At 40.1% G+C, this 16,360-nt stretch overlaps 1 protein-coding gene across 2 annotated transcripts in view; it reads left to right on the forward strand.

Annotated features, from left to right (window-relative positions):
- sestd1 (SEC14 and spectrin domains 1) overlaps positions 1-16,360 on the forward strand; it is a 136,782-nt gene that overhangs the window by 70,247 nt on the left and 50,175 nt on the right. For both annotated transcript variants that reach the window (XM_048599507.1, XM_048599508.1), the window contains 3 exons: positions 1,524-1,637; positions 12,826-12,923; positions 15,822-15,877. In XM_048599507.1, coding sequence (XP_048455464.1) covers positions 1,524-1,637; positions 12,826-12,923; positions 15,822-15,877 — 268 coding nt within the window. The remainder of the gene's footprint in view (positions 1-1,523; positions 1,638-12,825; positions 12,924-15,821; positions 15,878-16,360) is intronic.

Below are 16,360 nucleotides of genomic sequence, written 5' to 3' on the forward strand. Positions count from 1 at the left end.
GGTTTCACAGGTCGGCGCAACATCGAGGGCCGAAGGGCCTGTACTGCGCTGTAATGTTCTATGTTCTATGTTCTATGTTCTCTTGCTCACTGGCCATATTTTTGTTGAACTGTGGATTAAGATATTGTCCATATGAAAAATGATGCATTCCTGAATACTTGACAGTGTCTTCTGGAATAACTTCAGTGCCGACATGATTCCAACGGGTAGGTGGTTAAAGTAGTAACATCTAAATAGCTGTTAAAAGGACAAATCTTCCATTTTTTTAAATTACTCATGGGATGTGGGTAACAACATTTATTGCCTGTCCCTGGTTGCCCTTGAGAAGGTGGTCGTGAATTGCCTTAAACTGCTGCAGTCCATGTGCTGTAGGTCGAACTACATGCTATTAAGCAGGGACTTCCAGCATTTGAAACCAACAACATTGAACAAACGGTGATATATTTCCAAGTCAGGATGGTGAGTGGTTTAGAGGGGATCTTCTGCTGGTGACATTGTCCTTTTAAATGGAGGTGTTCATGAGTTCGGAGGTGCTGTCTGAGGATCTTTGGTGAATTTCTGCAATGCATCTTGTAGATGGTAAAGACTGCTCTCACTAAGCGTTGGAGATGAAGGGATTGGATGTTTGTGGGTGTGGTGCCTGTCAAGTATCCTGTGTTGTCCTGGATGGTGTCAGGCTTCTTGAGTGTTATTGGAACTGTACCCATCCAGGCAAGTGGAGAGTATTCCATCACACCCTTGATATGTCTTGTATATGTTAGACAAGTTTTTTCGGATTCAGCGTATGACTTATTCACTGGAGGAATCCTAGCCTCTGACCCGTCCTTGTACTAACTGGATTTATGTGGCTGGTCTAGTTCAGTTTCTGTCCAATAGTAATCCCCAGGATTTCAGCGTATGATTTACTCACTAAAGGAATCCTAGCCTCTGACCTGTCCTTGTACTAACTGGATTTATATGGCTGGTCATATAATTGTGTGTTTTACAATTTTATTGCTGAAGATTGAGAGTCCAACAGAATCTGAAACCTTCTAATTGGGTCAACACATGATATTATTTGCATGGTGCTTCTTTTCCAGAAGGCTTCTGAGGCTCCAGTTAAGTTAGGTTTATTTTTATGACCTGGAGTTGGGGGTTTTTATTTTGAGACTCTTGTATTGTAACATAAACTTGAAGTTGAAGATTGCTGAGACTAACAATGGAGCCAGTCTAGCAAATTCAATAGTGTAAATTTGGATCAAGATAATCTAAATCAGATTATGTTAAACCAGAGATTGAATTTTTTGTGGTTTGGTATCATTCAGCTATATGGATTTGAGGACAGTATACTCATGAGATTCCATAGATTGAGTCATTAGTAGAATTTTCTTCAGTGAAAAACAGATTATGCACAAAAATTTCAATTATAATTTTGACTGGGTTATCAGGTAAATACTATATAGTATAGCTATTTAGGCTTTTAAAAAGACAGAATGGGAGGGCTGCAAATGTTTACTTAGCTAACTTATTTCTATTGTCAACAGGTAATTTTGGTGTCTGCCAACAAGCTTACACGCTATATAGAACCATGCCAGTTAACTGAAGAATTTGGAGGTTCACTTTTGTATGATCACATAGACTGGCTGAATAAAAGACTGGTTAGTATTGTAAAGCTACAGATATTCTAAAATTACAAAATGCACAAAATACAAGCATGTTAAGATAAATAATGACTGTTCTTTTAAAATGATTACTTAAGAGACTGTGATCTCATAAATTTTCTGAAAATAAGAAACAAAATCTGCAATGTGCCTGGTCCTTTAGCCATCACCTATTTGGAGCAAATGGTTTAAAATAATTTTTCAGATGACCTCTTTGGTAAAAGCGAATTGAATCGTGAACTGTCACAAAATGCAGTGGACAATTCAGTTTACCACTTTAAAACAGCTTTGAAATGTAATGGTGAGTCACTTTTTAAATTGCTGTCACCTGTCTGTTGAAGATAATCATACTGTGCTGTTAGGGAGAGAGTTCAATGATTTTGAGCATGTGCTGATGAAGGAATGTATTTTCAAGTTAATTCAATTTTCTGCTAATGAATGGAAGGTGTGATGGTCCATGTGCTTCTGTTCTGGTGATGACCCCTTTAAGGACCAGGTTTCTCTGGAAAATGATTACTTGTGAAAGGCAACTTCCTTCTAGTAATATGATCAATTGCTTATGAGACAAACAATAGTTTTATTTTGAGAAAAGGTAAACTAAAAGGTAATAACAGTGGGGAGTAGATTCTTGTACGGGTGTTTATAATTCTCAAGAACTTCAGAACTATCAGAGTTCTGACCCAGGCTGTCTATGCTTAAGACAGTGGTGGCACATGTGTTGAACTGGGGGTACTCAATTTGGGACAGTTGGGGTAGAAATCTAAACCGTTATGTAAGTTTTTAAAAACTTGGTCCGAATACTGTTTCAATCTTCCAATGTGATAATTATCTGACTTGATTTTTGGAGATGTATGTCAAATGAGTGTAGAAGGAAATTGCAGATAAGAGGTTTGATTTAGAATTTAAGACCCTGATTTTGCTCCTGAGACAAAACATTTCCTGGCTCCACAAACCTGACCTGGGACAAACTGACTTGTAAGGTCATATTTTCAACCCCAGATGCTGAGGTTCCCTGGAAGGTGGCGCCAGGCAACCCTGAAGCAAGTTGTGGTTTGGATTCAAGGCATACCTCCATGAACTGGCACTTGTGCTCAGGTGGCTAGCAGCAGAAATGGTTAAGAACTGCAAGCAAGCAGCCTGGGAATTTGGTCAAGCTAGTTTAAACTCTGACCTCGGTTAAAACTGCAGGCAAAACATCTTGTGACCTACCTGTAAGCTGTGACTTGCAGTTTCCTGCATTTACCAAATAAGGCGGATGTCATGTGCTCTGCTCGACAGACTGGCACCATACCACCTTATATAGGGCATGGAATGTGGCTTTTTAACATTTGGGAGTTTTTTAACCAGTAACACTCCATTGTTTTATCCCAGCCAATGTGTTCAGGGTTTGATCAATTCATTGGTTGAGTGCCAGACAAGTTTCTAGAGGGATTGCATTCTGTATAAAAGTTAGCAGAACAAAGGATTTCACAGGAGTAGCCTATGTGACCAAAAGTTGAGAAGTATGCGACCTGACAGTATCTTCAGTGAAGACAAAGAACCATGATGCAAGATGTACACTGAGAGCAAAGTTGGTCACATCACTTGAACCGAGGTGGTATTTGATTCAAGCTAAACTTAGAGTTAAAGTAGGAGTTAGGATTAAATGTGGATTAAGTTAAAGCTAAGGTAAGATGAAGTTAAATAAAACCAGTTAAAGTTGAAGTTAAGTTAGATGAAGTAAAAGTAAATGTTGCCACAAATATATGTTTTGTATTGAGTATTGGTACTTAAAGTGTTAAATAAAGAAGCATTTGTTTAAATAAAGTCTGAGTCGATTTCCTGCCTTTTGCCTGTCACACATGGGAAGAATGCCTGGGTTAAAGGTTAAAGTAATCCTTTCGGGCAGACAACACACTGTACTGTAATTTAGTGAAAAAATTTGAAAGCAAAAATACATTTTCATTCCCTGCCCCCACATACCCACAAGCACACATACCCCATGCCCTGTGCATGCCAACCCATGCAACCTTATATCCCCTCTGCCGCTCTACCCGTGGCTTCTTAAACCTTCGTGCCACCTTATTGCACTCTGCTCATCCCCCATAACACCTGTGCGCCTACGTACGCCTGTGCCTACGACCCTAGTCCTTATGATTCCTGTGCTAACCTATACGCTGTTTCTCACCCCTTTATAATCCCCAAATTATGCCACTTGTACCCCCAACTAGCATTCTTTACCCTCCCACTTCCATGCTAACTCATGTAATATTCACTCTGGACAAACCTCAGGAGCCGTTGTAGGCAACGATGACTAGTCCGGCATTTCGACACCAGGTGGTAGTCCAACAGGTTTATTTGAACTCACACAAGCTTTTGGAGCACAGCCCCTTCGTCAGTGAGAGAGCAGAGCACACAGACCCAGAGTTTATAGACAGAGAGATCAAAAGATCATTCAGTTGGTGTGAATGGAGTGTCAGATGATAAGTCTCTTGAACTATAACTTGGTGTTGTGTGACTTCTGACGTTGTCCACCCCAATCCAAAACCAGCTCCTCTGCATCATAGTCCAGCAGTTATTGACCATTTCCAGTTGCTCTTGAGAAGGTGGGGGTGTAAGCTTCTTCTTGAACCGATGCCAATACTTGCTCTAGGCACTCTAACAATGCTGGTAGGGAGGGAGTTAAGCATTTTCACCCAGCGACACTGAGGAATGGCAATATATTTCCAAGTCAGGATGGTGAGATGTTTGAGGGGGAATCTTGCAGCTTGTTGTATCTGCTGCTCTCATCATTCTAGATGGTAGTGGTTGTGAATTCAGAAGGTGCTGTCTCAGGAGCCTAGGTGAAATTCTGCAGTGCATCTTGTACATGGTACACACTGCTGTTAATGAGTGTTGGTGTTGGAGGGATTGGATATTTGTGAATGTGGTGCCAATCAAGTGCATTGTTTAGTTATGGATGTTGTCAATCTACGTGAATGTTGCTGGAACTGTCCTTTACAGCAAGTGGGGATTGTTCCATCACACATTTGACTTGTGCCTTGTAGATGGCAGGCTGGCACTTGGGAGATAGAAATTGAGTTCTCACTGCTGAATTTCTAGCATCTGAGTTACTCTTCTAGCCACAGTATTTATACGGCTGGTCCAGTTTCTGGTCAATGATAACCAATGTTCCCTGTAATTTTTCTTGCTGCTATGCTGACATGCAAGGTCCACGTGCATTGGTAGCTCCTGGAAGCAGGAGCAATGCCGCATGGCCATGCAGCTTGAATGGAGCATTGATGGTAACCCCTAAAGTATTGATAATGGAGGATTCATTGATGGCAATGCCACTGAATGTTGAGGTATGATTGTTAGATTATATTTCTTGTTGGAGTTGGTCGCTGCCTGACTTTTGTGTGACCTTTGTGTGATTGTTAGTTGCCACTCGTCAGCCCAAAACTGGATGTGGTCCAGGTGTTGCTGCATTTAGACAAAAACTGCTTCAAAATCTGAGGAGTTGCGAAAGGTGCTGAACATTGTGCAATCGTCACCAAGTATCCCTGCTTATGAGGGAAGGGCGTTGATGAAGCAGCAGAAGATTGTTGGGCCTAGGACACTACACTCTGGATGCCATCCAAAGATATCCTGGACCTGAGGTCATTGACCTCAAACAACTACAACTATCTTCCTTTGTGCAAGTATGACTCCAGCCAGCAGAGAGGTTTCCCATGATCCATGTTGACTGTCGTTTTGGAAGCTGAACAGAGTGTCACTACCCTTGACATCATGGTGACATTTGACCACATATGGCATCAAAGAGCCCTCACAAATCTGGATTCACTGGGAATCGGAGGGGTTGGGGGAGTTCAAAACTGGTTGGAGTCATAACCGTCTTCCTTCATGCGAGATGTCATTGTTAAGGTCAGTCATCTCAGCCCAAGGACATCATTTCAATAATTCTTCAGGATAGTATTCTAGATCCAAACATCCTTAGGTTCTTTATCAATGACATTCTCTCCAACACAAGGCCAGAAGTGGACATGTTCACTGATGATTGTACAATATTCAGAATCATTCATGACATGTCAGAAACCAAGAAGCAAGACCTGGACAACATCCAGGCTTGGGCTGATGTAAGCAACAGTTGCGCCACACAAGTACCAAACAATGACTACCTCTGATGAGAGATTTTAACCACACCCTCCCCACCCCACCCTCTCCAATGCATTATCGTCACCAAATCCTCCGCTATCAACATCCTGACATTAACATTGACCAGAAACTGAACTGATCCAGTCATACAAATACTGTGGTTCAAGAGCAGGTCAAAGGCTGGGAATTCTGCAGCAAATAACTCAGCTCCTGTCTCCCCAATTCCTGTCCATTATCTACAAGGCACAAGTCAGGGGTGCTTTCCACTTGGTTGGGTATATGCATCTCCAACTATGCAAAAAAAAACTCAACGCTATCCAAGGCAAAATGGTCCACTTGACTGGTACCCTATCCACCACCTTCAACATTCACTCCCTTTACCAAATACACACTAGTATCAGTGTGTACCATCTACAAGAGGCACTGCGCTAACTCACCAAGACTTCTTGGACCACAATTTCCAAACCTGTGACCTCTACCACCTCAAAGGACAAAGACAGCTGATGCATAGGAGCACAGCCACTTACAAGTGGACAAACAATACTGACTTGCACCTATGTAGCCATTCTTTCACTGTTGCTGAGTGAAAATTCTGCAATTCCCTTTCTATAATAGCACTGTGATTGCCCCTACAGCCCAAGGACTGCAACAGATCAAGAAGGTAGCCCACCAACACCTTCCAGTGCAATTAGAGATAAATAAATGATGGCCTTGCCAGCAATTCCCACGTCCCATGAAGGAATAAAAATAAATTCTTCTGGGGTTGATAGATTTTCAGAAGGAGGCACATTAGTCTTTTGTCACCTTGATAATACCGGTGTGTCCAGGTGAAAACTTTTGTTTGTTATAAGAAGACATAAGTGCATCTCAACAGCATGAAAGAGTAAGGACTGGCTCAATATTCATACCTGAATTTGTTTCCTTTGAGAGACTGTTACACAATGCATCATAGGTCTGTAGCAAGAGATTTTATCAAATACAACTTTGATTTAGAGAGTGATGTGAATCTTTTCTTACCTTCCAAGATGCATTTTAGGTTGCTTCATTTTTTTCTGCCTTAGCTGTTTTATTCTTCACTTGAATTTTATCTTGGAATTCTCCCTTGATAAATTTAATAGCTCAATGAATTGATTGCATTCGTTGTCATTTCTTCTGGGAATTCTGATAATGTATGCAATTCTAGCCTTTCTCATTAATGTGACTTCCCAATGCAATTAGGAATTGCTGTTATTCTGCAGTGGAAGAATCACCAAGGGACCTTGTCTTATTGCAGAGTGCTGACTCAACATGCTTATTGTTCGATGCATGCATTGCAGAGATCGCCTCACAGCTTGAGGTCTGGCATCTGTCAAGAAAAAAAAGAATGTTTGTGCTTTTGCTGTCTTCTGCTGCATGTTGTAAACGTGTGCAAAATGTTGGTAAACTATTGTTTCAGGCAGTTCGCTTTGTTGATTAAATCAAATTTAAAGATATACGAAACTAATAAGTGTTACTTTTAACTTTAATTTCCATTGTGTAAACTCAATGATTCACATCATGTTTGCTGTGAGATTACTTTGAGCATTTATATTCTGTCAAATGACGAATATTTCCAGTGACCCTTGCACAATTCCTTCCATGCGATGAAAGGAGATAGACAAAGCATTCCTGTTAAAAATTCTCTCAAATTACCAAGGACAACAACTTCTTGAAGTAGATATATGTAAAACAAATTGCATTGTTGGACTGTTGTAATCTGTTTAGCTTTTGAAGATTGAAATATTTACAATTTAAAGAACTCATGGGAGCATGGAAAATAGTTTCAATGTAAGTAACACTGGTAATAAACTGGTCTTTATGATTAGATTATCGTCCTCAAGGCATCCATTATCCTTCTGATCTTCCTCTGAAGTAGCAAACATAAATAATTACAGCATTGTTACTACAAATCAATCCTTCCTTTCTCCTCCATTCTTGCACAATTGTTCTGTTGAGTGACTATTTCCCACAAAATTCAGCAGCTGTCCTAAACTGAAAAATTGAACAATTTTTAAATTATATTTTTGTTTGAACCCAGCAGTAATGAAATCAGATTCCCAATAAAAGTAGCCACTAAGGCCAGAAGAGAGGGCAGCAAAACTACTCTGGATTTAAACTGATTTGTACCTGAAATATTCCACATCATAATTAATCAACTTCACTTGCATGCCTTCAGAAATGGCAATATAGCATTGTTAAATAAAAGCAGAAGGGACAGACCAATTAAAATGTAAAAACAATCTTAAGAATATAAGAATTATGAGCAAGAGTGGACCATTCAGCCCTTGAAGCCTGCTCGGACATTCAATGAGATCATTGCTGATCTGTTACTTCACAATTTTCATGCAATTTCCATATATCCTATGATGTCTTTAATATGACAAAATATATCAATCTCAATCTTAAGTATAATCAATGATTGAGCCTCTATGACCCTCTGAGGTAAAGAGTTCCAAAACTCTCCAAAACCAAAAGAGTTCATCCACTTCACCAACACCTTCCATCCCAACCTTAAGTTCACCTGGACCATCTCTAATACCTCCCTCTCCTTCCTGGACACCTCTGTCTCCATCTCCGGCAACCACCTAGAAACCGATATCCATTTCAAGCCCACCGACTCCCACAGCTTACCTAGAATACACCTCATCCCACCCACCTTCCTGCAAAAATGCCATCGCCTATTCCCAATTCCTTCGACTCTGCCGCATCTGCTCCCAGGATGAGGCATTCCACTCCCGTACATCTCAGATGTCCTTGTTTTTCAAGGACCGCAACATCCCCCCCTCAAGTGGTCAAGAACGCCCTCAACCGTGTCTCCCGCATTTCCTGCAACTCATCCCTTACACCCCCTCCCCGCAATTACAACCAAAACAGAATCCCCCTTGTCCTCACGTACCACCCCACCAACCTCCGGATCCAACGCATCATCCTCCGACACTTCCGCCATCTGCAATCCGATCCCACCACCAAAGACATTTTTCCCTCCCCACCCTTATCTGCCTTCCGGAGGGACCACTCTCTCCATGACTCCCTTGTCCGCTCCACACTCCCCTCCAGCCCCACCTCACCCGGCACTTTTCCCTGCAACCGCAGGAAGTGCTACACCTGCCCCTACACCTCCCCCCTCAACCCCATCCCAGGCCCCAAGAAGACTTTCCACATCAAGCAGATGTTTACCTGCATATCTGCTAATGTGGTATACAGCATCTGCTATTCCCGTTGTGGCCTCCTCTACATCGGGGAAACCAAGCGGAGGCTTGGGGACCACTTTGCAGAACACCTACGCTCGGTTCGCACTAAACAACTGCACCTCCCAGTCGCGAACCATTTCAACTCCCCCTCCCATTCCACAGATGACGTGTCCATCCTGGGCCTCCTGCAGTGCCACAACGATGCTACCCGAAGGTTGCAGGAACAGCAACTCATATCCCACTTGGGAACCCTGCAGCCCAATGGTATCAATGTGGACTTCACAAGCTTCAAAATCTCCCCTCCCCCTACTGCATCCCAAAACCAGCCCAGCTCGTCCCCGCCTCCCTAACCTGTCCTTCCTCCCACCTATCCCCTCCTCCCACCTCAAGCCCCACCCCCATTTCCTACCTACTAACCTCATCCCGCCCCCTTGACCTGTCCATCCTCCCTGGACTGACCTATCTCCTCCCTACCTCCCCACCTACACTCACCTTTACTGGCTGCATCCCTGCCTCTTTGACCTGTCTGCATCCTCTCTACCTATCTTCTCCTCTATCCATCTTCTATCCGCCTCCCCCTCTCTCCCTATTTAATTCAGACCCCCCTTCCCCTCCCCCATTTCTGATGAAGGGTCTAGGCCCTAAACGTCAGCCTTCCTGCTCCTCTGATGCTGCTTGGCCTGCTGTGTTCATCCAGCTCTACACCTTGTTATCTCCAAAACTCATCACCTTTTGAGTGAAGAAATTCCTCTTCACCTAATTGTTACATGGCTATCCTTTACTCTATCCTGGTTCAAGAACCACCCACCTCAGGCAGGAGACTCAACCTTCCTGCATCGACACCAATGATTTCTCTAAGAATTTTGTATGTTCAAATGTGACAACCTCTCACTGTTCTAAACTCCAGGGAACTCTTCGTCTGTAATAGGAGAATCTGTTTATCCCAGGGATTGGTTTGAACCTTTGTTGCCTTCTGTCCATGACTTATATACTTTTCCTTGGTTAAGGAAACCAAAACTGCACGTAATACACCAACGCTTTATATAATTGCAGTGAAATGTCTTTTCTCTAATATTCAGATTCACTTATAGTAAAGGTCAGTGTACAATTTGCCTTTTGACTCGCTTGCTGTCTATACTTGTCTTTTTCTACCTTATATTCCATCTGCCAAACTTTTGCTTACTCATTTAGCTTCTTCAAATCTTCTTGAAATGTCTTTGCATCCTCCTCACAACTCACCTAGTTTTGCCATTAGCTAACTTGGAAATATTACATTTAATCTGCATGCAAATTATTACCATAGATTCTGATTAACTGGAGCCCAAACACTGATCCTTGTGATACCCCTCTGTTCACAGCGTGCTACGCCAAAAATGATCCATTTATTCCTATTCACTGTTTTTTGTCAGTTAGCCAGTTCTCAATCCATGATACTACATATTCCCCTCAATCTCATGGCCTTTAAATTTATTTACCAACCTCTTGTAAACAGTCTGACTGTCTAGACAGTCTGAATTTTCTATATCAGTCAGTTTCCCTTATCTGTTCTGCTGGTTACAGCCTCAAAAATATTAACAGCAGGCTTCATAAATCCATGTTGACTCTACCCAATGCTACCATTAATTTCTATGTGTCTTACTATGACATCATTTATTATAGTTTCTAGCATTTTATCTATGATTGATGTTTGCCAAAACTTTAAATGACTGATGTTAGGCCAAAAGTCAATATCTACCAGTTTTCTCTGTCCTTAACTATTGGGTTTACATTTGTCACTACCTAATCTGCAGAAACTAATCCAGAGTTTATGGAATTTTGAAAGATGATCATCAGTGTATCTACTATATTTATAGCCATCTTTTTCACACTGTTTGGAATATAGTGTGTCAGGATTCCAGGAGAAATATCTATTTTAAGTTGCTTTAATTTCTGTAATTTCTTTTTTTGATATAATACCTTACAATGTCCATTTTCACCACTTCCTAGATTCTCCATTTATTTTTAGAAGGTTCTTTTATATTATCTTCTGTGAAAACAGATGCATAGAGCTAGACTGTATTTAATTCCATATCTGCATGATAAGTTTTCCTCAGTTTCCATGCATTGGTTATGTATTTGTTTTTCTCACTACTTTTCTTTTTGCATCCCTATCAAGGCTTTTACAATCCTTTTTTTATGTTTTTGCTAATTACTTTCATTCTATTTTACTTTGTTTTCTTGGTCTTCCTTTGCAGAATTGTAAATTGGTGCCAATCCTCAGGCTTACCATAGTTCTTTTTTTAGCAACTTCATAGGTCTCATGGCCTCGTCCTTTAACCTAGCACAATCTTTGATTTCTTTTGTTAGCTACTATTGGAATACTCTCATTGGGAGGCTTTTTGTGATTAAAGAAATTTATTTTTGTTAACTTTGCTAATTCTTAAATTTTAGGCATTGCCTGTCTACCATGATATCTTTTAATGTAGTTTCCCAATCTAGCAGAATCAGTTTGCCTTTTTGACCATTAGTTTCCTTTGTTTAGAATTAATACGATAGTTTCAATTGAACTACATCACTTTCAAACTAAATTCTATTATAATATGAAAGTCATATTGTGAATATTATGGTCACTCTTTCCTGTAAACTTCTTTACAACAAAATTAGTAATTAATTCATTTTAATTGCACAATACCAGATCTAAGATAACCCATTCCCTAGCTTGTTCCTTCACATGCTGCTTTAGAAAACCATCACATATGCATTTCCAAGAATTCATTTCTGCAACATTAATTACTAATTAGATTCACCCAGTCTACATGCAGATTGAACAATCCCTCCCCATGCCTCTGCAATGACTATCCAGTCTTGCATGTCAATTTTTATTTGAATAAACAATTCATCTGTTTTATTGTTAATTCTGCAAGCTTTCAAGTACAGAGCACTTAATTTAGTTTTTTTTTAAACAAAGTTTTGTAAATTCTCATGGTATCTTCTGGCTAACTCTTAAACTTGCAATCACTGTCCCTTCCTGCCTTACTCTGATAATGATGACCTTTATTGCTACATTAATTAATTGCTTTGACATTTCTCTTTAACTTATTCACTATTTCTCTACATGATCCCTTCCCCTTCTATTGAGTTTAAAGCCCTCTCTACTTCTTTAGTTAATAGTACTCATTAGAACACTGGCCCCAGCTCAGATCAGGTTCGCCATCCCAATGGTACAGCCTCTACTTTCCCCAGTATCGCTGCCTGTGTCTCATGAAGAGGAACCTACTTCTCCAGTTCTGAAGAAGGGTCACTGGACCCAAAACGTTAACTCTGATTTTTCTCCTCAGATGCTGCCAGACCTGCTGAGCTTTTCTAGCAATTTCTGTTTTTGTTTCTGATATGCAACATCAGTAGTTCTTTTAGTTTTTAACCTACTTCTCTCTCCCAAGTCTTTGAGCCATGCATTATTTTTTGTAATTTTATTTCCCTAATTCAATTTGTTAATAATCCGGAGATTTCATTCTTTGAGATTCTGCTTATTACTTTCATGCCCAGCTCCTCTCACTCCCTGTGTCGAACCTGTTTTACTGATATTGTCGATATGTACGTTCACCACCGCAGTTGAATCATACCTTCCCACTGCAATCTTGTTGAGTTTGCAGTGATCAAGGAATGTTTATGTTTAGTTTGATTTTGGTGACTCAGAAGAATTATTCAGATTTTTGCTTCATTTCTTTTAATGAATTTAAGTAGCTTTTTGTTAACTTGATTTTCATTGTTAAATCCAAATGATATCCGTTCTGCACAAGCTTGTTTTAACTTGAATATCAGTTTAAATGAAATATTTTCAAACTGAATTTTTGAGGACAAAATAGTTTTCTTGTTTAACACAGGTCTTTGAAAAATTCACAAAGGAATCAACATCATTGCTAGATGAGCTGGCTCTAATTAATAATGGATCTGAGAGAGGCAATCAACAGGAGAAAGAAAGGTAGGAATAAAATGTGCATATGATATTTGGTTTCATTTAAGAAGAACTATGATTTTATGTTCTTCAGAACAGTCATACTGGACTCAAAATGTTAACTCTCTTTCTCTTTCCACACATACTGCCAGACTTGCTGATTTTTCCAGCGTTCTCTGTGTTCATTTCTGATTTCTGGCATCCACAGTATTTTGCTTTTATCCCAGGCTTTACTCCCTGTTAGACAAACCTATAGCTTCCTTCTGTACCTTACCCCATCCATTGAAGGAGGCACCAACATACACAGTGCTGGCTCATTGTCAGTAGCAACTGCAGTTGCTCCATTCCATTTTCTCATTGACTTCATTCCCATTTTATCCACTTGTCAATCTTTGTCCTGTTTAACTCAGCCACTGACTGTAGGGTTTCCTCCAGGTGCTCCGGTTTCCTCCCACAGTCCAAAAATGTGCAGACTAGGTGGTTTGGCCATGCTAAATTTCCCACAGTGCCCAGGGATGTTTAAGTTAGGTGGATTAGACATAGGAAATGCAGGGGTAGTGGAATGAGTGGGATGCTCTTCAGAGGGGCAGTGTGGACTTGTTGGGCTGAATGGCATGTCTCCACGCTGTAGGAATTCTATGATTAACTCTCACCATCTCTCTACGCATTTGCCTTTCAAAATGTATATTCACTTATGAATAAAGCCCCTGCCATCCATGAACTTTATTGTGGTTGGTTCCATCAGATCATGGTCTTAACAGCAACTTTGCACAGATGATGATACCTACCCCCTTGATTTTGCCTCCCTGCCTAGTTACATCTTCCACCGTTCACCCCATCAAAAACAATGGCTGCGTGGTATATATCACAAGCTCACAACTTGACCTGACCCCCTATTCCCCTGCCACTTTTTGTTCCTTTCAGCATCTCACCATATTCTAATCCTGTCATCTGTGTTTCAGAGTCATTGTTTCCTGCAACTGGCTCACAAGTTCACTAAAAAAGTTCCACTGAGATGCATTCACTACTTTCCTCCCTCAGCCTCTGCTCCAAATCACTTGTCATCCTCAATGATTTCATTCTTCGTCTCAAGTCATTACATTCTCTCCTCTGCCCTCTTATTTACTGTAAATTTCTCCCTTCATGTAAACTCCTCAATCCACACTCCCAACTGTCATCTTAACCTTGCCACTTATAGGGTGTGGATATTCCTGCAATTTCATTCCCAGAAAAGGCAATCTCTGTTAACTACTTTGTGTCGCTCAGCATTCATATCACTTCTTTCTGCACCTGCCCCTGAAAATTCACTTACAATTGCACTTCCAAATACCAATAACTAGCCTATGACCCTCCTTTTGCCACATTTCTGCAGCTACTCAACTGTGATCTCCATCTAATTTCTCATCACGTAGTCTTAGAGTCACTTTACTTTTTCTCTCCTTGGCCACTTAACTTTATATGGCCTTCATCATCATCCATTGAAGCCCATGTGAGACTGAGTTGGAAGTGTATTGCACCGCAACTGGTTTAGACTTCCAGTGCCAAACCTGACTAGCCTGCCTAATGCAAAACCAGGTCCTACCCTCATCATCTGAAACTACTACTACTTCAGGAACCCTCATCAGTTCCTTCGTTACCTCTTGACCTGACTCTGGCAGCACACTTCTGGCTGGTCACCCACACTCTATCCTTCATCATTGAAGCCATCTAAAATTTTGTTACCTATGGTCTTAACTTGCAGCAAGTATTAGTTGACCCTTGTGCTTGCTGATCTGAAGTTACTGGTCAAACAATGTCTTGACTTTAAAATGCTTTTCTTGTTTTCAAGTCCCTTTGTGACCTTTCCCTTCCTTATTACTGTAATAGGTTTATGGGAATTTCGTCCAACCCATAACTTTCCATTTTCATGATATACAAGGCTGTACTAAATCAAAAAATCAAAATTTTTAGAGGAGATCCTACAGCAGTTAAACTTTTATTTTGCACTGCTACAGTTGAGAGTGATCTCATTTTTGGAAGCTTTGCCTGGTACAGCTGTCTTATGAATGGAATCCCTTTTTAAGGCTACAGAACTTCGTAAACCAGACAGGGAGAGTATTTAATGAGATGATCGCCTTTCATGAAGTCTGATGAACAATGAGGATCACCCTATGTCAGTCAGTATTACTGCTTGATGCACTTAGGGAAAAGTCTGTAATCTGCCAGACGTAGGACAAGTTAGCTCTTGAGCCAACTTCTGTCCATCTCCAAAAGAACTTTGAACAGGAACTAATATCTGGACAGGACAATTTACTTATGGTGGGCCCACTGACTACTTATTCTATTACATGAAGTTTGAAGACCATTTTAATTAAAATTAGATTTCTATAATACAGTAATATTTTTCTTTATTATTTGCTTCGAAACTTTTTAACGAACAAGAATGCACACAAGATTATTTTCTGCATGGACAATAAAGTGACTGCATTCAATCATTATTGCTGTATCATTGGTGGCCATACCTTCAATTGCTTCAACCCACACACTCTAGAATTCCCTCCTTATGCCTCTCTGCCTCTCCATCTCACTTTTCATTTTAAAGATACTTCTTGAAACCTGTCTTTTTTTTGTCCAGGCTTTTGATTATAGATCATCTTGTGTGTCTCAGTGACAAATTTTATTTATGATTCTCCTATGAATTGGCTTGGGACAGTTATTGTATAAATGAGCTGTTGTACATAAGAAATTATGCAGTACCTCTTAGTGCCACCAGATCGGGTTTTATAGATCACATCTAAGGGCAAGCCAATGTTTGTTGTTTCATCTCAACTCTTCTAAAATGTTTAGCAATTCAGTAACTTTATTTTCTAGGATTGCTTATTTGTGATTTTTATTTTACACCTTGTATGGCATTTAGAAAGTTTAACACTTTGTTTGCATTGGTAGACCTGTGGAATACAGTTTTCTTCCTTCCGTGGATCCAGAAACGGTTTTACAAACAGGTAGCTTTTCTTAATAAATGTTAAGTGTTTAAAACATGTTAATTGCCACAGAAATTGCTAAATTTTGCAAGTAACTTTGTAAACTGACCAGCTCTATAAAAATGTAATGCAATTTTTATTTCTGCATTTGTTTTGTGTTGTTTACACATTGGTTTGCAAGTTAAATATCAATGCCACTTTTCTAAAAAAAAAATTTCATTTTGGGATTTCAATTACTTCTACTCATGAAATAATACACCCATGTGTTTTTTTCTCTATGTTGTCATTCAGATAATGTTGTGACATTGAACTTTTCCGATGTTTAAACAAAGGAATTGTTCATGTAGGATGTGTCAACGAACGTAACTATTAATTCAATTACGGTGTTCATGTTTTTAGAACATGTCCATTTTCATGGCAAATAAATATTTTTTGGTAGTTTAGCTTCTGAATGGATGAGAATTGGACAAAATGGGCATATTGGCTGCACCTGCTCCAATGATG

This window comes from Rhincodon typus, chromosome 7, assembly GCF_021869965.1.
Source record: "Rhincodon typus isolate 14 chromosome 7, sRhiTyp1.1, whole genome shotgun sequence".
Classification (NCBI taxonomy): Eukaryota; Metazoa; Chordata; class Chondrichthyes; order Orectolobiformes; family Rhincodontidae; genus Rhincodon; species Rhincodon typus.